Source organism: Antechinus flavipes, chromosome 3, assembly GCF_016432865.1.
Source record: "Antechinus flavipes isolate AdamAnt ecotype Samford, QLD, Australia chromosome 3, AdamAnt_v2, whole genome shotgun sequence".
NCBI lineage: Eukaryota > Metazoa > Chordata > Mammalia > Dasyuromorphia > Dasyuridae > Antechinus > Antechinus flavipes.
Genome location: NC_067400.1, coordinates 359,982,362 through 360,006,574, shown reverse-complemented (window position 1 = coordinate 360,006,574; position 24,213 = coordinate 359,982,362). Strand labels below are relative to the sequence as shown.

The following is a 24,213-nucleotide window of genomic DNA, read 5'->3' as shown; positions in this document are numbered from 1 at the left end:
TCACCTTTAGAGCTGAAAATTAATACTTTCAACTAATTACACTTAGAGACTCTCAATCACATCTGTAATTAGCACCCTTTACCCTTAAATTAGGGTGCAAATATCTGACAGCTTTTAACTATTCTTGAGGAAATGATGATTGTGTCTGAAACAAGAGTAATTGGAATTAAAGGCAATGTGGGAATTATAAAACTAAAGAACAAGAGAATTTTGAGAGCAGTGGATAATAATTGGCTTGTCTATTCTCTTAAAAAGTACCCCACTCCCTCACTTAAATGACTTCTTGCTTTATCAGGGAAGATGAAGTGGGTTGGAGGAGATTGCTTATTCTTGGTTGTTGTACCTCTCCTACCTTCCAGTACAACTTCTATTCAGGATTGTGGGTGTCCATTCTATTGCTGGTCAGGCTACATCATCTATATTTTTCATCTGCTTTCTTCTTATTCACTTTCCCCAAATATTTCCACCTTTGTTCCCAATATAGGAGCAAAGTAGTATCAAAGAAAAGACTGAGCAAGCAGCATTTGTTTTGCCTGCTTCTTCCTGACCAGAATCTAGGCAGTGTCCCAAATCTCATCAGTCTCTGGAGTGAATGTTTATAAGATGTCACGTGTATGGTCTAAAACATGAAAGTGGCGGATGGTCTATAAGTCAGAGCACTAACTTGTAAATTAAATGAGGTAGATTCTGTTTCTAAATTGACTGGTTAATAAATAGGTGGGCTTGGAAAAACTTCTTAAATTCTTGCATTTAAACTTGTTTTAAAAACAACTTTATATTCTTACTCTTTTCCCTGCCACCAAACAACTCTGTGGGTAAGGGACCCCCAAGAGATTTATAAGCTGATATCCAAAGAACTTTGAGTGCTTGAGAGGAAAGATGCTATGTAAACATAATGCATTATTAATAAAATGTTAAAAAATAGCATCATACTCCTTTGCTAATAATAGTCATCTTGGCTGTGCTATTAAATAGATGCCAAGGTGCACGCTGACAATGATGTTAGAGAAAGGCTGACAGTTTCTTTAAAATTTATAGCATTAGAAGGAAAATTAAAATTGTAAAAAGAACTCCTAAGGCTCTTGGTTTATAAAGGATCATGGGACTAGTTTTTCTCCTTTCTTTTCAAATACACAGATTTTCAAGCATCCTGGATTAGAAATGGACATTTTCTACTTTAATCATCTGTTTACAGGAAGAATAGTGAAGGATATATAGTCAAAAAAGTACAAATGTACTTTTTTCTGAAATAGGAAAATTGTTGAGTTGTGTGTATGGAGTCATTTTTTCAGAATCAAATTGTAGGCTTTATTGATTTATTCTACATTTCAAAGATCCCTTTAAAATTTCTGACTGATCTTCATCAGACAGTTGATTTCTAACAGTTTGACTTTGAGGTTCATCATTTTCTCTCTTCCAACACTATTTGATTAAAAAAAAAGATTTTAAAGAGCTGATTAGCAATTAAAAACATTTTAAAATATCAAGCATAGTGCATATTTGAAGATACTAGAAAGAAGCCCCTCTCACTTACATTTTTTATTTTAATAGCTTTTTATTTTCAAAATATATTCAGATATTTTTCTGCATTCATCATGCAAAACTTTGTGTTCCAAATTTTTCTCCTTCCCTTGCCTTCACTTCCCCAGACAGCAAGTAATATGATATATGTTAAGCATGTGCAGTTCTTTTATACATATTTCCATATATATTATGTCACACAAGAAAAATCAGATCAAAAAGGAAAAAAACAGAAACAAAAGGCAAGCAAACAACAACCAAAAGGGTGAAAATACTATGTTGTGATCCATATTCAGTCCCCACAAATCTCTTTCTGGTTGCAGATGGCTCTCTCTGTCTGTTGGAATTGGCCTGAATCACTTCAGTCTTGAAAAAAGCCACATCCATCAGAGCTGATCACATAATCATGTTGTTGCTATATACAGTGTTCTCTTGGATCTACTCATTTAACTTAGCATCAGTTTATGTAAGTTTTTTCAGGATTTTCTGAAATGATTCTGTTGCTCATTTTTTATAGAACAATAATATTACATAATATTCATAAACCATCACTTAGTCATTTGTTCCCCAACTGATGGGCATCCACTCAGTTTCCAATTCTTTTTCACTACAAAAAGAACTGCTACAAACATTTTTGTATGTATGGATCCCTTTTCTTTTTTTATGATCTCTTTGGAATATAGACCCAGTAGAGACACTGCTGGATCAACGGGCATATCAAAGTTTGATAACCCTTTGGGCATAGTTCAGATTGCTCTCCAGAATGGTTGGATCAGTTCACAACTCCACCAACAATGTATTAGTGTACCACTTTTCCCACATTCCCTTCAACATTTATCATTATCTTCTCTGGTCCTCTTAGCCAATCTGAGAGGTGTGTTCACTTATATTTTTTAAAAATTCTTTTGTAACCAGAGAGAATTTATAGGAGAAATAAAAAATAATTTAAAAATCAAATGGGAGATATTGAGAAAAAACTAAAAAAAAAAAACTATCCAAGAAAGAAATAAGAAAAAAAGTTAAGCAACTAGAAAAGGAAGTGCAGAGTCTCAAAGATGAAAATAATTCTTTGAAAATTAGAATTGGGTAAGGGAAAACCAATGAAGCTATGTGAGAGCAAGGAATAACAAAACAGATTATATTATAAATAATATAACAATAGAACAGAATGGGAAACATCTTATTTAAAAATGACAGATTTGGAGAACAGATCAAGAAGAGAAAACACAAGAATAATTGAACTTCCAAAAAGGTGTGACCAAAAAAATGAACCTAGATACAATAATGCAGGAAATAATCCTAGAAAATTGTCCTGGAGTAATAGAACATGAAGGGGAAAGTATAAATAGAAAAAATCTACCAATTACCACTTCAAAGAGATCCTTTGTGGAAAACACACAGGAATATGATTGCCAAATTTTGAAACTCCCAGATCAAAGAGAAAATTTCGCAAGAAACAAGAAAAAGACAATTCTAAGATGCTAGAGTTCTAATTAGAATTGTACTAGACTTATTAGCAGCTATAATAAAAGACTGTAGGTCCGGGAATCATATCTACCAACAATCAAGAGAACTAGGTCTGTGGCCAAAAATATCATATCCAACAAAATTATCTATAGTTCTGAATGAGAAGAAATGAACCTTCAATGAACTTGCAAGTTTTCAGGAGTTTCTATCAACCAAACTTGAACTTAACAGAAAATTTAACATATAAAAGCCAACATCAAAGATCAATTTTAAGGAACTCAATATGGACAAACTGTTTAAACTTGGACAAATTGTTTATGTCTTTTTTTTACATAGGAAGAAATGTATACTATATGTTTAAGATTCCCATAAACAATAGGGTAAAGAAATATTGGTAGAGTTAAGTTAAAAATAGTAATCATATTATACAAATGAGATGCAGAGGAAGAATAGACACAGAGGCATTATAGAGGGAGAAGAAAGACTTGTAGTTATGGAAACTTACTCATATCGGGAATGAGTTAAATAGGCAACACTACATATATAATCACAAAGGATATAGCACCCTCCAAAAATCTATAAATAAGCGGGAAGGGATGGGTGGATGGAGAAGCAAAAGATGAGGGAGTGATCCTTGGATAGGGGGAATTAAGTAATAAAAAGGAAAGTTATGGAGCAAACTGTCAGCAGGGATAAGAAAGATGTGGGGGGGGATGTGTGTGTGAGTGTGTATGTATATATAAATTGACATATGTATACATAAATATATCTTTTTTTAATTGTAGCTTGCTTGGGAGTGGTGGTGGTGGGGTGTTTGAAAGGGGAAAAGAAGAGTAAAGTAAATAAGAGGCATAACAGAGAAACAAAGAACAATTTATAAGGAAACAAAAAAATGGACAGTCATGAATATATTTTTCAACTAATTAATACATATACTTTCTTGATCTGGACATTTGTTCTTATATATTTTGAATCCTCCCTGATGTTTTCTTGGCAGATAACAATGTTTTATTTTGCCTTATTTTATTTTGTATTTTTCCCTGTTTTTCTTTTTTTTTCTTACTTTTTTTCAAATAAAATTAATTTAAAAAATTACTTTTGTAAAGTAATTCCTTCATGATGCAAAAATAGTTCCATAATCTTATTTATATCATATAATGGATATAATTTAGTATGTACTTTTTGTGGAGAGGGAAGTTAGTGGGTAGAGGGGTTCATTTCATCAATATAAGGAACTCTCAATTTGCAAATTTCTACTTGTGGAGTAACTTGTCTTTAATGTTTTTTTTTACATTTTATTTTATTTTTCATAATTATAACTTTTTATTCATAGAACCTATGCCTGGATAATTCTTTACATTATCCCTTGCACTCACTTTTGTTCCGACTTTTCCCCTCCCTCCCTCTATTCCCTCCCCCAGATGGCAAGCAGTCCTATACATGTTAAATATGGCACAGTATATCCTAGATACAATATATGTGTGCAGAACTGAACAGTTCTTTTGTTGCACCGGAAGAATTGGATTCAGAAGGTAAAAATAACCCGGGAAGAAAAACAAAAATCTAAACAGTACATTCATTTCCCAGTGATCTTTCTTTGGGTGTAGCTGCTTCTGTCCATCATTGATCAATTGAAACTGAGTTAGATCTTCTCTTTGTTGAAGAAATCCACTTCCATCAGAATACATCCTCATACAGTATTGTTGTAGAGGTATATAATGAAATCCTGGTTCTTCTCATTTCACTTAGCATCAATTCATGTAAGTCTCTCCAAGCCTCTCTGTATTCATCCTGCTGGTCATTTCTTACAGAAAAATAATGTTCCATAACATCCATATACACAACTTATTCAGCCATTCTCCAATTAATGGGCATCTATTCAATTTCCAGTTTCTGGCCACTACAAAGAGGACTGCTACAAACATTCTTGCACATACAGGTCCCTTTCCCTTCTTTAGTATCTCTTTGGGGTATAAGCCCAGTAGTAGCACTGCTGGATCAAAGGGTATGCACAGTTTGATAACTTTTTGAGTATAGTTCCAAATTGCTCTCCAGAATGGCTGGATGTGTTCACAATTTCACCAACAATGTATCAGTGTCCCTGTTTTCCTACATCCCCTCCAACATTCCACATTATCTTTCCCTGTCATTCTAGCTAATCTGACAGGTGTGTAGTGGTATCTCATAGTTGTCTTAATTTGCATTTCTCTGATTAATAATGACTTGGAACATCTTTTTATATGGCTAGAAAAAGTTTCAATTTCTTCATCTGAGAATTGTCTGTTCATATCCTTTGACCATTTATCAATTGGAGAATGGTTTGATTTCTTATAAATTAGAGGCAGTTCTCTATATATTTTGGAAAAGAGGCGTTTATCAGAACCTTTGACTGTAAAAATGTTTTCCCAGTTTATTGCTTCCCTTCTAATCTTGTCTGCATTAGTTTGTTTGTACAAAAACTTTTCAATTTGATATAATCAAAATTTTCTATTTTGTAATCAATAGTGATCTCTAGTTCTTCTTTGGTCATAAAGTCCTTCCTCTTTCACAGGTCTGAGAGGTAAACTATCCTAGGCTCTTCCAATTTATTTATAATCTCATTCTTTATGCCTTGGTCATGAACCCATTTTGACCTTATCTTGGTGTATGGTGTTAACTGTGGGTCAATGTCTAGTTTCTGCCATACTAATGTTCAGTTTTCCCAGCAATTTTTGTCAAAAAGTGAGTTCTTATCCCAAAAACTGGGGTCTTTGGGTTTGTCAAACACTAGATTATTAAAGTTATTGGCTGTTTTGTCCTTTGAACCTAACCTATTCCATTGATCAACTAGTCTATTTCTTGGCGAATACCAAATGGTTTTAGTAACCACTGCTTTATAATATAATTTTAGATCTGGTACAGCTAGGCCACCTTCATTTGATTTTTTTTTTCATCAAATCCTTTGAAATTCTTGACCTTTTGTTTTTCCATATAAACTGTTGTTATTTTTTTCTAGGTCATTAAAATAGTTTTTTAGGAATCTGATTGACATAGCACTAAATAAGTAGATTAGTTTAGGTAGTATAACTTGTCTTTAATTTTATAGATTTAGAGAATGCCTGGGGCCACTGGAAAATTAAGTGCCCCCACTTATGATCTCAAAGCCAGAACATGCCAAAGTCAGAATTGAACCCAATTCTTCCTTATGCCTAGGTTGGTCATTTAATCACTATACCACAATGTATTTGTAGATGTAGATGTGAGCACTTCTAAAGTGATTTTTTGTGTGATAAAGAAGGAGATGATTTTCTTTCTACTCACTTTACTCATATTCATTTATAAAACTCTTTGAATCCAGTGTTCTCTCTCTCTCTCTCTCTCTCTCTCTCTCTCTCTCTCTCTCTCTCTCTCTCTATATATATATATATATATATATATATATATATATATATATAATAATACTAGTTTCTTGAGGAAATGAAATTGGTCAGGAAATAACTTTAGAATTTGTTAGATGCCAACTCTCTTTAAAATTTTAATATGAAATGATAGTGTAATAATTAAGTTCCAGTGATTTTGCACAAGATTCCTCCAAATAGAAATAAATAATTGGGATCTAAACTTGAAGCTTTTTTCCCCTCCCTGCAGTACCAAATTATTCTCAAGGAAGGAATATATTTTACTGTGAAAAATCTCTTAAATAAGTTTCCATTTTTCTCTTTTTAAAGTGCTCTCATTTTAGGGCTATAGCCCATGTTCTGGGAACAGCCTGGCAGGCTTCATATATTAAGATTAATCCCTTACTAGGCTTACCATTCTCTACTAAACAAAAGCTTTTGGAATAGAAGTGCTTCTAAAATAGAAAATGTTTAGAATATATACACAGTTGGAAAAAGACATATACCTTGAAGCAGATAGCTGGCCATAATGCATCTTGTGATGGGATAGAGCAGGTTTGGGGAAGGAGAGCAGCAAATGAGACAGTTTTAAATGTCCTTTTAAATGTTTTTGTAAATAAACAGTTACACTGCCAGAGCATTCTATTGCCTATAATACACACCTCTTAATTACATTATAAATTAAGTCACTTGTTATACAAGGCTTAAAGTCTCCAGTAGATAGTAATGGACAGAGTGTTATTTTGAAATAACAGCAGCAAATGAGGACAACAAGGATCCTGAATTATATTATGCATATACAAATGCTTCATTCAATTCTGAATATGAGCATTATTGATTATAAGTAAAATCATAATCTTAGAGTTAGAAGTAACCTCAGAGATCATCTAGTATAACCTAAGCAGGAGTTTTCTTTATAATATACTTGACCATAAGGTTATTAACTCAGTCATGTCTTATTCATTAATTTTTATGGATACTTTTCTTATTTTTCATATTTTATCCTATTTCCATTGCCATGGTAGCAGCCCACATTTTTTCTCTCCTTCCTTCTTTTTAGATTTTCAAAATTTCTTTTAGTTTCATCTCTTTGATCCTTCAATTTCTTCCTTCTTGTCACTGATCCACTGTCCAAGGTGCTTCCTCTATTCAACTGTGTATTGTCAATAGGAGCCAGGGTTCTCTGCTTTTGGAATTCTTCATTCTACCCTTCTTCATGGCTATGTACTTTGCTGGTGATCAATGGCGACTTGTTCATGACCTGATTTTTGCTTTTTCTCTCCTTTTTCATCTAAAGGCTGGTGGTAAGTATCATGTGATTAGAGTGCTATATCTGGGAACAGGAAGATCTAAGTTTAAATCTTGCCCCAGATACTCATCAGCAGTGTGATCTTGGGCAAGTCACTCTATATTTGTTTGCTTCAGTTTCATCAATTATGAAATAAATGTATTAATACCATTTACCTCGTAGGGTGGTTGTGATGATAAAATGAGATAATAAGTATAAAGCACTTTGGAAATAGCTAGCAAGTTATTATTATGTTCAATCATATCTTCTCTCTTAAGAATCTCATTATAAAAATTTGGCATAGGTGTAACTTTCATGCCACCTGCTATGTACTGCTCTCATACTTTTATTATTGTAGTCATTATTAAATTATCATTTTTCCCTTGTATCTTCTTTTTGAAATGATTATAATTTTTTGCCTTATATTCTCTAACCATATTGATTTTTAGACTCACACCTGTATTTTAAGAAGCACTGAGTTTGAATAGCAAGAAATCTGAATTTGAGAGGCTATGCATTGCAGTTCCATATAACTGACCCTAAGAAGTCTAAATCATTCTGCTTTGCTAATAGTGAAGAATAATATCAGTTAAAAGACTATCAGCATTTCTTAATCTAATTTAATCATATAGCATTTTGGGGCTTGGAATATAACAACAGCATACTTGAATTCTACTAAAGGAAGTCCAAGAATATGAAATATACATATGATTATATAAAACAATACAGCTATCTATACAGATCTATATACTTGCATTTTATATTTATGGGTGATAGGTTTACCTATTAGTCATAAGTAATTCAGGCTACTGTTAAAATTAATTTGTATTATCTGAGGACAGATTAAGTCTTGAATTATGGGGAAATCACATGGGTTTAAAAATTTGCCTCACATAAGGCATATAAAGATAATGAACTGATAAAATTAGAATGATGGTTGTCTTTTCTTTTCACCTCATAGTCACAATCTTTATTTTATTCCTATTGTTCTTGAGTCTCTCCTTTGCCATTCTCTTCCCTTATCACCCCTTTTCTCCCTCCATTAAATTAAATTAAATTGAAATTAGCACTGCTAGATTATATTCATCTTTCCTAGGTATTATTAAATTTCCTTCCTTAAATACTTTGCCTGGGGCTTCTATAAAGCAACATCTAGGTCTAATATCACTCTATCTCAGCATTATTTTCCTTCTGAATCACTGCCCCAACCTTGGTTTACTCCTACTCTTTACCTTGTCTGTTATTCTTCTCCGGCTGCTAAAGCCGTTAAAGGAAGTCATATAATCATGCTGATCTCTATCACTAAAATTTTATATAATCTTTCTAAATATGACAGAACTCTCACTGCTATATGCTGTTGTCTTTTCTTCCAGCTACCTATCCTTCTCCTTTTCCCTTCTTGCATAATATAGGACCTTGATTCATACTTTAGTGAAAAATTACAGCCATCTGTTTTGAGTTCCCTTTCTTGTTCAATTCAGCACCTCAATCCTCCTCTACATAATTCTTTCATTCTTTTCCCTTTTCTGCAGTTTTAATGTAAGATGTGACCTCTCCACATGTGCCTTTAGTGCTGTCTCTTCTGGGAGCTTGATCTTCTAATTATTTGATTAGTCACCATCTCCCTTTCTTTTTTCCCTTCTCTCCTTCTCCGCTCCCCCTCCCCCCCACTACTTTTTTGCTGCCTGGCCCAGTTCTCCATTCATTAAGCCTTCACTAGACTTTATAATCTCCTCAAGTTTTTGTGCTATACCTTTCTTTACTTTCACAAAGTCCTAGTAAAAGCTGTTTATATTCATTTTCTCAGCTTCATCATCTTCTACTCACTTTTAAACTTTTTACAATCTCATCACTAAGCTGAAATTCTCTTTCCAATATGCAAGTGGAAATCTTTTTATTGCTAAATCCAATAGAATTCTCTTATCCTCATCTTTTTTTATATCTCTCTGCAGCATTTGACACTCTTGATAACTTTTACTCCTTGATACTTTCTTCCCTGAGTTACACTACTCTCTTTGTTACACTATTTTGTTACACTACTTTGTTACTCTACTTTGTTACACTACTCTCTCCTTGCTCTCTTTCCACCCTTTGAACCATTCCTTTTAATTCTTTTTTACAGGTTCCTCATCTACGTCCTGCCATTGCATGAATGTATCTATCATGGCTCTGTCCTGGACCCTTATCCTTCAATACATTTTCTAAAATCTTATTGCTTTCCATGAACTCTATTGTCATCTATTTGCAAGTGACACTAATAATCTACAATTCAGACTTTATTTCTCTCCTGAACTTTAGACCTTCATTTAGTTGTCCCATAACCATCTCAAACTCAGTATATCTAAAACAAAACTCATTCTCTTCTCTTCCTTCTAAACTGAACTTTTCTTTCCAATTTCCCCATTTCTATTGGTGGCAGTATTAAGAATACTATCATAATTCTAGTTATCTATCTATGTTTGTAACATTTTAATCATCCTCGACTCTTCCTTTTCTTTTCCTTCTTTTCTTTTACCACTTTTTCTTGATTGTTCCATATCTAATAGTTAAGAGGTCTAATTGATTTTAGATCCCCATTGTTTTGTATCTGTACCTTTCTCTTCACTTACATGGCCACCATTTTATCTCAGTCAATCATCATCTGAACTATTATAACAGAGTTATAATTAGCTTCTCTGCATCTACTTTCTCCCCTCCCTAGACTATCCTCAGAATAGCTGCTAACTTGATCATCAAAAAGCGCAGAATTGCTTATGTTACTCCTCTGAACAAGATCAGTCAGTCCCAAATAACCCCAGGATAAACTAAAAACTTCTCAGTTTGTTATTTGAAAGCCTACTTGCCCTATCTTTATCCTCCTCCATTTCAACTCCCCATTTCTTGCTTTTTCATAAGCTGTTTCATGTCCTAGGAATGCTCTCCTTCCTTTTCTCTGCTTCTTCTGATCATCAGCACCCTTAATTGCATAATTTGAATATGACCTTCTACAGGAGACCTTTTTTGACCTTGAGTTGTTGGAATTCCTTGCCTTCAAATTATTTTTAATTTATTTTTACACATTGTGTATTTACTTATTTGTGTGAGTTGTTTCTCTGCAATGGAATGTAGGCTCCTTGAGAGAGGACTGGGGGTTTTTGTTGTTGTTGTTGTTAAAGGTTTATATTCCTGGCATTTGTCACAGCACCTGGTATGCAGTAGGCATTTATTAGATGCCTGTTAAATTGAATTCTTGCTTTCTCTTATATCAAATGTCTTTTAAAAACTTACTTTCTTATTTCTCATTTCTGTTTTTGAATTCAAATCTTTATGGGCTTTCTTAATTTGAGAAGTTTCTATATTTTCAAGTTTCAAGCTCCCTCAATATTTTCTTCCTGAGTAGTCTTAAGAGTTGTTGTCAATAAATATCCCCTGAAATGTTTCCCTCACTTATAAAGAGAGAGCAAAAACAGGAAGTTAAATTTATTTTGATCTAAGACATTTAACCCTCTTACATTCAGGAACACCTTGGTCATGCTTAATAAGGACTATTTTGTCTTTTTTTAAATAATAGTACATATTTACATATGTAGCCCTTTGTCTTTCAATAACTCCACAAATAGGTAATATAAGAAGTAGAATTCCCATTTACAAGTTAAGAAACTTTCCCTACTTACCTAAATTGTTGGGCCTTTTAATAAATATATCTATCTTGATAAATCATATCATTCATTGTCTCCTTATAGTCTTTTTTTAGTATTTGTTTATTTGTCAGCTGCGTGATGAAATATTCACCCCTTGTAGACCACACATAATAAAAGTAAGTGCCAGACATGAGAGAGCCCAACTGTCTAGACTTGTTCAAAGTGGTTTACTTGATTTTTAAGTTTATTGCTTTAGGATTGTGTAGGGAATGTGCTGTTTAAAAAAAAAGGAATATAGTGAGCTCCAATTACCTTACTTAAATCAAGCATTTCATATCAATAATAGATGCACAGTATAGATTGCATCCTATTTGGATAGATTCAAATATTCTTAAGCAAGTTTCTGAAAGTCTCTGGAAGTTTAGTCTTGACATTCATAGATTTTATGAGTTTATTGAAACTCCTTAATTGCTTTTCATATTACATTTAGTTTTAATAGTTAGCCCATGTTGTCTGGTCCACTTGAAAGTAATTGTTAAGTAGCCATGTTGTAAGAGGGGTATCAATTCACACAGAGATTTGAGCCTGGATTTTAAAAAGATCTGCATTTAAATCTGGCCTGCATTTGAAAAAGTCAGTTAACTCTGAATGCTTCAGTTCCTCCACTATAAAATGAAGTTCATTATAATATCTTCCCCATAACCCACAACACCTACACAATTGATTTGACTTTCAAATGAAATGATTTTCAGAAAGCACTTCGCAGAGTCCCTAAAACATAGCAGGTGCTTAATAAATACATATTCTCTTTAATGGCAAAGCTATTTATATTTTAATATATTTGTATATTTAATAAAATTAAGTATTTAATTAATTATTAAAAATAAAAATATTTTAATATATATTTGCAAAGGTTTGAATATGAACCTAGCTACTTAGTGTATGATCTTGAGAAATTCACTTTACTTTCATGAATTTCAATCTTCTCAACTGTAAAAAGAGATTATTGAACCTCAGGTACAAAAGGTGCTTGACTCTAAATTTTTGCCTTCCTGGTAACTCTGCAAATTGTGTACATCCTCAGTGGGATATGGGTGAAATATAAACTTTTCAGAATTGCTCTCTTTATCCTTTTTGTGGTCATTGTTGATTGTATTAATACCTTTGTAAGGTGATATATTCCAAATTAATATTCTCAATCTCTTCTTTCTTTACAGAGCCTGTGTGATCTTGGGGGTGATATTCCTTCTGTCATCTGTATGTATAGTGGTCAAAGCCATCCATGACCTTTCAACAAGGTTGCTCCCAGAAGTGGTAAGGTCACTCTTGTTCATTAAAATTCTCTTTTTTAGGGACATCAGTATTCTATACAGTCCTCAAGCCAGTAAGATTGCTGGGAGTGGTAGGTACATTGAAAAAGAACACAGCATGCCCGTGTTTAGGAAGGATATGAGAATTCGTGTTTATTTTGGTAACTTGACTACAGCACAGAGGGGAATGACTTGAAGAGCAGCAACAGGGAAAACGTAAGCAGCCTTTCTCGACATATGGGCCATCTGCTTTGTCACTACTGTGTTCAGCATCATTCTCTGTAGATATTTGGAGTCCGATGCTTTTTTTACTTTAAAGTAACATGTCTTTAAATAGATCTTTTGTATTGAGAATGTTTGTTTCACATATGGCAAAGTGATACACTTCATATTGCTTCCATCTGTCATTCTTTGTCCATTCAATAGAATTAATGTTTTTCCATCTTTTTTCCCTTTCCCCTCCCCCTAATTATATTACACCTCAGTACACAGAACTATTTGCATTAGGTTTTCCAGTGCAATGGAAATTCCAGTGGCACAAACTAATCTTTGCATTGGTGGAGATAAAAAAGAAATTGGACATGATTTTTAAAATCTCCGTGACTTTAAAAAAATAAGATCCTCCTGTGGATGTCTCACTCTTAGGATATAAATCATTACTTGCATGCTGATCTTTTTTCTAAGAATGCCCAGAGTAGAAATATTTGAATAACTTCTATCAGTGAATCTACACAAAAGACAGCCACTGTGATTACTCTAAGATGAAAGCTCTACCCTGGCAATAATTCTTCTGTGTACACAAACTGTGCAATGATTCAGAGGTAAAATATCGGCTGAACTTGTAGCACATGATTTGTTGAGTCAGGCTGAGAGTCTGTAGTACCTCTGCAAGACCAGAGTTATTAGACCTTATATAATTTTGGTTTGGAATCATGCAGGGAAACCTATTTGGAGAAAACATGACAGCCCCTTTCTGAAGTCTCCTTATTTAAGAGTGATTTTATGGTTATACTGAGGAATTGACATTGAAGTAAATTTCCACAGCTTATGAAGGCAGTTCTATCATAGTCCTAGAGGATACCTCAAGATATTCCTTCTCTTTATGCAGACTAGAGTCACCTAGTAGATCTTACAAACTTCAGTGTTTGATATTCTCATTGGCTGATAATCTCTAAGGTTCTTTCTAGCTCTAAATCCTATGAATCTTTAAATGTTTTAAGGAGTTTGTATATTTTCCATTTAAGAATATATTGGGTGTACTAAGAATATAAAGTACATTCCCTATGCCCTCTTCTTAGAAATCTGGACTAAAATTATCCTATCCAGCTTATATAATTTCTAATGCACATAATTCTTAGACATGTCATTTAACTTTTTTTTTGGACCTCATTTTACTTATCTTTAAAATTAGAAAGCTGAGTTATTTGATCACTAATGTCCTTTATGGTTCTAAACTCTTTGACTGTTTCCATTATAGCTATATCTTTGGAGTTTCCTTTTCTACTCCCATGTAACATCATTCTTTTCTTCTCTCCCCTTTTTTCTACAATCTTAGAGTAAGAAGTGTTCCTTCTTCTTGCGAGGGCCATTCTTTAGGACAAAAGCTAAAACAATTCCTACCAGAGAATGAGCACGTGTGTGTGTGTGTGTGTGTGTGTGTGTGTGTGACATAAGCTGTAGAAACCAAAAGGAGAGACTAAGATGGGTAGTTATTTAGGCTTAAAATTCACCAATATTAAGCTAAAATGATGAATATGGTTTATGCAGATGGTTAGCTCATATAATGTTAGGGGAAAATGAGAATGTCGCATGATTCCTTCCTTCCTTCAAATATATTCTTGGAAAGTAGGAAATATTCCCTTCTTTTTGAGTGATCACGACTTGTTTTGGGGGTGGAGGGACAGGTTTCTTGTTTCTTGGATGACTTGTGGCCACAGCAGCTAGTTTTGTGTGTGGGGCTTTCTTCTCACTATTTGTCTGGTTGCTATAGCTAGAGTGTAGAAGGTACATTTCTAGAATGCTGATTTCTGTGTTAAACTCTGGATAATATTTCATAGAAAAGTGTTCTACGTTACATTTCCTGGATTATGTTGCCAGGTGATCCTGTGAAAGCCCGTCCAACTCCTAATGTGCAGTACAATTGCACGGGTCAATGACCTAGTAGTTTGTTATTACAATGATAAGAGAAATATGGAGTATGGACAGAGACAGTAAGTCATACAGAGCAGATTGGGGAGCAAGACATGTCAAAGCCAACATTCCCCAAACAAAATTTTTCCCCCAAATTAATTCTGCCTTTTGATTTTGCTATTTTAATAATTGCATCACCATTTCAAAGAATTAAAACTGGGCGATTCAAAAACCAAAGGCAGATGTAGTATATCTGTAAAATGAAAGGACAGACGACATGACTTCTTGTGGCTATTTAAGCTTTTAACACTAAGTCATTGATCCCAATCCTGTATTAAAAGACTTAAGAATATACCCCACCCCTCCAAGTACAATGGGAGATCCCATCAGAAAAGTTTTCCAAAGGACAGGATAAGAAGACCTGAAATGGACATGGATGATTTACATGGGCACAGAGAAAACTAATATAAGTTCATCTTATCAAATACTATTCTTCACCTAGTAACCAGTGCTGGACATTCCAGTGCTTTTTTGTGTGTGTTTTTATTTTTTGACTCATTATTCTCATCTATCAGATATATTCAACCACTTTCTGAGGCCTATTGATTCTGTCTCTACAGTATATCTGAAAATCCTTCCCCCTTCTTTTCTATTTCTACTCTAGTGTTCTGTCCAGAGAAATATATTTTTGGTTGTTCATATTTTGTAAATTATCTGGATGTTTGGAAAGTAGATTTTTTTTGTGGCTGAGGCAATTGGGGTTAAGTGACTTGCCTAGTGTCACACAGCTAGGAAGTATTAAGTGTCTGAGACCAGATTTGAATTCGGTCCTCCTGACTTCAGAACTGGTGCTTATCCACTGCACCACCTAGCTTGCCCTAAAGTAGATTTTTAAAAAAATTATTTATATTCATCAATTTTTTAAAAAGCTGGCACCATTTTTGTCCTACAATTTTCATTTATGATTTCTTTAAATACAGCTCCGAAAAAGCAGACTTTTAAAAAGCTCATTGTCTGTACCTTCTTTACATCCCTTAACACACTGATTCTTAAGGGGTATACATTTTTTCCACTATGACTTCCAGGTTTTCCTTTGGTCACATCTTCTCCTTTTGAAGATCATGCTATCAACATTTCTCATCCTGTATGTATCATAGTGCTTGTTGACTACAAGATTCCAGCTCATTTTCCTTCCTTTCTCAAAGCCTTTACCAAGGGACCCATTACTTTCTTCTCTTCCACAACTTTTGCTCTATACTAGGAGCCTTCAACATTCAAACAGAAGCTCCCTCACTCACCCTAACCTCCCATTCTTCAGTCTCTCATATTCTAGATCTCCTATTTTCCTAAGATATGTCCAAGGATAGCCATTTCTTGGATTTCACCATTCCAACATTTTCACCAACATCTTCAAATGTTTCACTTTCTTAATTTATAAAAAAATCTGATGTCCCTCCACCAAAATGATCAAAGCTTTCTATCATTTCATCTTATCCTTTGTCTCACCTTTCTTAAAACTATTTGCTTATCCCGAAACCTTAAACCTTCTGTATGTTTTCAGGCCTCTCTGCTCTGACTTTACTTTTTTCTCTTCCCTATCTTGATCCTATAATTAAATAATTATCCTTTCTTCTCTACACTGTCTTCTGCTTTCTACTACTTCCAATCCCTTGCCCCCTTGAATTCTCTGAATAGACAACATTTCAAGATTTAAGAGTAGCTCTGGGCCATCATTATTAATGCTAATTATCATTGTATTATAGGTGTGCCAGTTAATAGAAAGTCCTGTTAGATAGAGTACCATAAGATTAATGAGGAGATGCATTTTAATTTATTCTTGAACACATGGAATAGTATTATTCTCCAGGTGTGAATTATTAGAGTCAATGCAAAAAAAAAAGTTTTCAAAATTGGTTAGTTACTGAGTATCCTTCAGTCAATATAACATGGGTATGTCATGATCAGAAGACACTTCGAGATTATTTAGTCCTATTCTTTCACTTTATAGATGAGAAATATTTTAGAATCATATGAAGTGATCTGTCCAAAGTAACATCAAATTCATGGCAAAAACTGAGATCAGAACTCAAGTATTCTGACTCTGATTATTTCTTTTAAATGTTAAATGAATGAATATCCGGGCCATTCAGCATTTCATTGATTAGGCTGTGGATATTTTAAAATGCTACAAAGATAGAGGCTTGTGTCCATTGTCTTATATTCAACAGGTCCAGATGCTGACATACTATGTGAAATTAACCTACTTGAATCCTTGACCTAAGTCATTCACTTCAATCAATATCTGAATCAATGATAGCACTATTCATTGCTTTATTCATCCATTGAGCTATATATAATTCCATGATATGAATATGGAATGAATAAGTACTTTAAACATTGCCCCAAACTATAAAACTTCATTTTACACTTTTGATTTATGCATGAAATTACATTGCTTTCCCCCAGTCACATTACAAACCAAGTTTTTTAATGATAATTTAATCTACACAACTTTTTTTAGAATGAGAACAATTATGACTGTGCATAAGTTTTGAATAGGAACTGTAATTACCAATTTCTTAATTGTAACATCCTTTGGATAAAAGTCTTGATGTTGCTCACTCCCATTGAATTATTCTGAAGCAATCATGCTAACTTTATTCTCTCTTATGCTATGTATAACATGAGTTAAACATTCAGCTGCTAGGGCATAATGTGCAAATAATATAAACAGTGTTGTTTCCCAATGTACATGGAGGTTCTTTGGAATGTAAATGAAATAGATTTTGGAAAAGAAGAAAATAAACTTCTGTAAAAATCTATGCCTATTTTTTCTTGTTCTAGACCTGCAGTTTTGTTGAAGTAAAGAATTCCTTGCACTGATATACATTTGTAACATGTTTATAACTTAACATCATACTATTATTGTATTAGAACTAGAAAGTAATTTTTAAGTTGTTTAGTACAAATCTCTAATTTTACAAATAGGGAAGCTAAACTTACTTAGGTAGAAAAATAAAAGATAGGCTTTGAACTTAGTTCTTCTTCCTTTAAATCCAGTGCTCTTTCCAGTGCACCACATACTTATAGACTTGGACAGCTGTCTCTTGTACTGAGAGATTGTGAGTTTCCGATGATCATATTGACTTGACTCTGGGTCTTCTTGACACTAAGGAAAGCACTCTGTCTCGTACACCACAATGTCTCACATATTTGTATATATATACATGTGTATACATGCACGCATATGCTTAAGTGAACTTGGTGCTTAATTCCATTATTCCCCCCAAAGATGCTGATTGCAACCCATGACGGCCCATCCTGTGTAACTCTTGTTCCTCCTCTCTCAGAAAAGTTTACCATGTAGGAAGGAGGTAAAGAAGTTTGTGGTAGGAGGGTTCCAAGGAGCTTACTTTCTTTTGATCTAATGAAGATCCTAGTGCAATAGAGTCTGGTCTAATCTTTCTTTTGGCCATGTGACCAGTTCAACATTTTAAATTCATAATATATTTGATAAAGTCCTTTATTCTAGGACTTATTCATAAGTATCTATTTATAATGCAACATCCACCATATACCTTTCCATTGTGTAAAATATACATGATATAAATACTATATTTAGGATCAACATATAGTGGGAAGAACAATGGATTTGAATTCAGAAGACAGCTTTAATCTCCCTTCTACGCTATTTATTACCACGTGGATGACTTGGATTCATGCATTAAAAACAATGTGAAGAAGTAGTACAAGGAGAAGGGGAGGGAGGAGGAGAAGGAGGATGAAGAAAGAAGAAAAGTTCTTAGTCAGCAGGTGTGAAGGTCATAGTTTGTGAAGTCCTAGATTAAATGATCTCTCTTTTTTTTTTAAAACTCTGAACATAATAATCCTACATTCATTCTCCTAGCATTTTAATCTTTATACTCAGAATTGGAACAGTTTGTAGTAGTATTATATTAAACCTATATTGAGGAAATATGAGATAGGAATGGACTAATAAATCTCTCTATATAGTAACATGTAGATTTGTGTGTGTGTGTGTGTATATATATATATATATACATATATATATAGTCATAATAGATAATGTGATATATAAAATATATTCTTCTTGATTTATAGATATATCACATCTATAACATAATATATAAGCATAACAGATGCTATATATCTATAATATTATTATAAATAATTAAAATTATCACCAATTAAAAGATATAATATATCTATATATAGTTATAATTATATCACCATATACAATAAATATTAATATGCTATATATTTAATAATATATATTAATATGTCTACAGATAATCTAGATATAGATTAAATAGAGCTAGCCTCAGAACCAAGGAAACCTGGGCTTAGGTCCCTCCTCTGACACATACTGACTGCCCTTGTGACTCAAGACCATTAATTTATTCTCTAATACCCTAAACATCTCTCTAATCTTAAAAGCTGCAGAATAGGTATTGCTCTGCATTGCATTCATCATGAAAATTACTAACTTGGAGCTTCCTTCATGGATAAGTTTTGGTAAGAGAAAAATGTTGTTATCATTGCTTATATTGGTGAGGGTACTTATACATGACTCTATATTTTATTTTCATGATCACCATAGGAAATTAATGTCAGATTAAAGGTCAGATAATGTTCTTTTCATTTTATGGATGAGGAAAGTAAGGGATAGTGGCATTCAGTGACTTGCCTGAGTTGACCCAGATGGATTTTTACACAGCCAGGACTAAAAACCAAGTCTTTTAAGATTTTGGGCTCACTCTTCTTTTTACTTCCATGCATTTCTCTGATCATCTAGAAATTTGGAAATTGACCATGAAGTTTGGACTTGTCACAAAATCCCTGTTAATGCTAAGATGTCATAGTTGATAGATAGAGCTACACTGATAACTTCCATCTGAGATCTTTTACCTCTTGGCTAAGTTCATATTAAATGCTCTCAAAGATAAACAACAGATTTTTGTTACTAAAGTGACTTATTAACAATAACAGTAACAGCTAGCATTTATACAGTGCTTTAAAGCTTGTAAAATGCCTTATAATTTTAGCTATTTAAATTACACCCTGTTTTCTTTTTGAAGAGAAATTTATTTCTTTTCTTAACTCTATTTCTCAGCATCTGTATCTAGTAAGTGAAATATCACTATCACTTAGAGCTCCTGTCCCTACCACAGCCAGTCCCTACTTTATTCCTCCTGGGGTCATTTTCATTTCCACTCACACACACACACACACACACACACACACACACACACACATGATCCTATTTCCTTGACTTCCATAAGCTTTAGAGTTCAGCCATTGCCAACACCATAGTACTGATTTCTAACTCTACTATGCCATGTGTGAAAACATTGCTCCTTTCTATATAAACTAAAAGATTTAAAAGAGTAATTCTACAACCCCCCCAAAAAATACCTAAAATAAATAAAAAAACTTAGAACTACAGAGAGTATTATATCTGAAATGATGGAATTGCAAGAAAGACAAAGCTTTAGGGAAAAGAACAGTTTTTTGAATTGGCCTGGTTGTTGAATAGAGATATTCTGATTTTCTAGCCTAAGGTATGGTTGATTTGGCTTTGCTCCCAGCAGTGGTGGGATCCTAAATCTCTCAGAATCAAATCCCTGGTCTTTATTACAATGTATGAGCCTCAGGTTATTCCCTATTACTCTGGGCTATTTTCTTCTGCTGATCTAATACCCTTGAAGAGGAAGAATCTGACACTCAAAAGACTACTCCTGGGGGTCATCTTTTATTGACCTTACTTTTGCTTTCTTTGACAATCCTGAAGATTTCTATTCCTATGAGACTTACTTTTCTCCTTGACACATTTTATGTTGTCCTATTCAATTTACCTAAATTATTCAGTTGTTAAAAATAAGTTATATGTATCCTTATTTTCCATTGTACAGGGATTTAAAAATTTTTAAACAATAACTTTTTATTCTCAAAATACATGCAGAGGTAGTTTTCAACATTCACCCTTGCAAAACCTTATCTTCCAGATTTTTCTCCTTCCCTTCCTTCCACCTCCTCCCCTAGATGACAGGTAATTCAATGTACATTAAACATATGCAATTCTTATATATATATATATATATATTTCAATATTTATCATGATGCACAAGAAAAATCAGATCAAAAAGGGAAAAATATGAGAAAGGAAAAAAAGCAAATAAACACAAAAAAGGTGAAAATACTATGTTGTGATCCACATTCAGTCCCCATAGCTTTCTCTCTAGATGTAGATGGCTCTCCCCATCACACATCTATTGCAATTGCTCTGAATCATTGTTGAAAAGAGCCACATTCACCAGAGTTCATTACCACATAATCTTGTTGTTGATTCTAATTTTTTAAATTATAAAATTAATAATTATCAACAAACATGAACATTTCCATATACGAAGGTCAGAAAAAGAAGCATGCATTGTGAAACTGTGAATCTATCATGTATAACTTGTTTTACTTATTATTTTGAGAATTTGCATGACCCTTCTTGTCTATGTTCCCTTTTGAAATTGTTTCTATTCTTTTCTATTTTTACTTCATCAATGTTCTTTTCTTTGTTTCTCTTTTCACTTAAAATGATGATCTTCCTTGTTACAAATATATAGGGATATGGAATAGATCTTCAATATCATTGTCATAAGGAATTTTCAGCTGAGGAAATCTCTCTATCAATGCAGATGGCACTTTCTCTTTAACTTAAAGTCTCAAAGTGTTGCCTTTGTACACATATCTAGTAGAGACAAGAGACAAGACTGGTGCTCCTGGCTAAGAGGCCAGCTTTCTATCCATTAAGCTACACTGCCCCCAGTGAAGTGAAGTGAAGTGAAACAAATTTGCATAGTATTGATTGTTTCTGGAAATGTAGGTCTCATTCCTTCTCATGTTTTCTAAGCTATCATCTGGATCTTGTTTTTTAAATATCCACATAGGTGACAACAGATTTTCTGGCACTCCTCAACATTGTACCAGATGGATCTATTAGCCAGAATAAAATTCCTCATGTCCTATTTCAAAAGTTATACCTCAGTTTGGGAGGGTGAGGGATAACCCAAACCTATTTGTGATATAGACAGTTATATACTAGTTATATGCTTACAATCGGCTCTTCAAAATGCATGTTACATGGTGAAGTTTAATGTATATCAACAACCTTTTCTCCGTGTCTCTCTTAACTCTGGACAATCACAAGATAATAAATCAATCCCTAATTTTGTAGCATTTACCAATTTCTGAGTATAAATGCTCACATTGAAAATTTAGCAATAGGCTCAAGTAGAGATGATCTACTTCAGAATACTCAGAATGTTTAAATAATGGACATAATTGAACTTCCAGGGTCTGTTTCCTCCTTTGAATTCCAAGGGGAATCAGACTAAATGATCTTGAATCTCATTTCCAGGTCCCATTAACCCTACTGAATGATAAAAATCCAGTGTAGATTGTCCTGCTGCCCTTTGATTCTTGAGGATATCCCCTGCTGCCTGATCACTGAGGTATTCCATGAGAAAGAAAGAGCTCTGTCAAAAGTCTCATAATTCCTTTATTTCTATGCCCAATATCTTAAATATGACAACTCCTTGCTGCTGCCCAAGTAAGATGAAAGAGTTGGATTTGATGTAAGTTTTGTTCCAATATTGTCAATTGTCTGACCTTGCAAGGGCTTCTGTGTGTGATGATTGAAAAAGATTTAGTTAGACATGACATTCTTTTCTTCTGCTAATCAGTTGGCCACAGTAAAAAGGCAAAATGGTTGAAATGGGGATGGAGAGTTTTTAAAATGATTGTGGCTTGTGAGAATCAGATCTTACATCTCACATTAACCTCAGAGTGCAAGAATCATTCTGTACAGGTTTGATTCAAATCTGTGAAGGCAGATGTTAGGTGGCCATTTAGGTCTAATGTTGACTAAAATTAATTCTAGTTCTTTATCTCAGTGGAAGAAAAACAATGGGTGGTCAAGATATTAATGAATGGACATTTATATCTTTCCATATATATATGATATGACTAATTAGCTTACAGGTATTTGTCAACTACAAATAAATTTCATTGCAAGAAATAAAATATTAAAAAAAAGAATTCCCTTAATGCTTAGCCATTTCCATGGCTCATGAAATAATGCTTTGATGCTCTAGTTCACAAAAATTATTTAGAACAATTAAATCTCTATTTTCACGGTCTCTGGAAAGGAAAGAAGATGAGGGAAAAAGGAAGGAGGAAAATGGGAAGAGATTAAGGGAGAGAGAAAGTTGGAAAAAAGGAAAAAGACTGAGGGAGAAAAGAAGAAAATAAGGGAAATGATTGAGGGTGAAAAGGAGGAAGAAAAAAGAGAGGAAGGAAGAGAATTCTGGATTATAGGGAGAAAAGTATTCCCAAGTGAAGTTATTTCCCCTTTTATCCATGTGAGTAGCATTTTCTATTCTTTATTCCATGGATAAAACAGTTAACCTTTAAATGTCCTCATCTGTAAAATGGGATAATACATTTAGCACTACTTCAGAGAGGGTTCAAGTGAATTAAAATCTGTTAAGTGTTTTGCACTTGAAGCCCTACATGTCAGATATTATTATTATTCCATTTTCTTTCTTCAGTCCAGATTCTCTAAATATTTAAACAAAATCTCCTCAAACTGTCAAATCACTCATCAAAACAAAACCTATAAAATGCAGAATCTTTGATATTTTTAAAAATTATAAATAGCTTGGATTGAAATATTTAATCCTAAACTTAAAGAAATTCATAATGAAAATGACATTAAAAAAGGTTCAAAATTCTAGGAGGAGAGGAAGTTAGTAGCTACTTTATCTTTTCCTTCCTGTGTTCAGAATCTTTTTTCAACCTTACTAATTAAATCTAGATATAACATTTTTGACATGAGGATTAGCCTGCTTTTATCTATTTTAGCTTATATAGACTTTATAGTCTATACAGTCTCTATATAGTCTACATAGTCTGTAGCAACACACATATTCATTCATCTAACAAATATTCACTGAGCATGTATTACATGTAAGGTACAATGTTAGGAATTGAACAAAGTATGGAGCTTCTAGGGCACTTGAAAACTTTTCTGTTATGCTTTTATTTAGAGTTTGCTAATCACCAGCATTTCAGAAGGAGCATCCTACCAGCAGAAAAGAACTCTGGTAAATGCAATTGCAGTTGAATACCTACCTGTGTGACCTTTTTCACTTGCAAAACATTTTAGAGTCTGATTTTTTTTTCTTGTTGGTCTACTAGGAAATCAGTTGAGGCAATTCATCAATATTAATTCTATCTCTTCTTCACTGTCCTCATCTTCCCTATCTCTATGTTAAAAACTTCTAGATTCCTAACAATTTGAATTTCTATAAGTGCCTTTTATTTTTTCAAAGTGGTAGTTCATGATAATATTCCATTGAACCTGTCGACCTGCTGTCTCTCATTCTGGTTATGTGGCCAGTCCACTGTTTTTTCTGGTCATACAT

The 24,213-nt window shown here is 33.5% G+C and overlaps 1 protein-coding gene across 1 annotated transcript in view; it reads left to right on the top strand.

The window, feature by feature from the left end:
* TMEM163 (transmembrane protein 163) overlaps positions 1 to 24,213 on the top strand; it is a 295,636-nt gene that overhangs the window by 216,821 nt on the left and 54,602 nt on the right. The window contains exon 5 of the mRNA XM_051985777.1: positions 12,491 to 12,587. Within this exon, the coding sequence (XP_051841737.1) occupies positions 12,491 to 12,587 (97 nt within the window). The remainder of the gene's footprint in view (positions 1 to 12,490; positions 12,588 to 24,213) is intronic.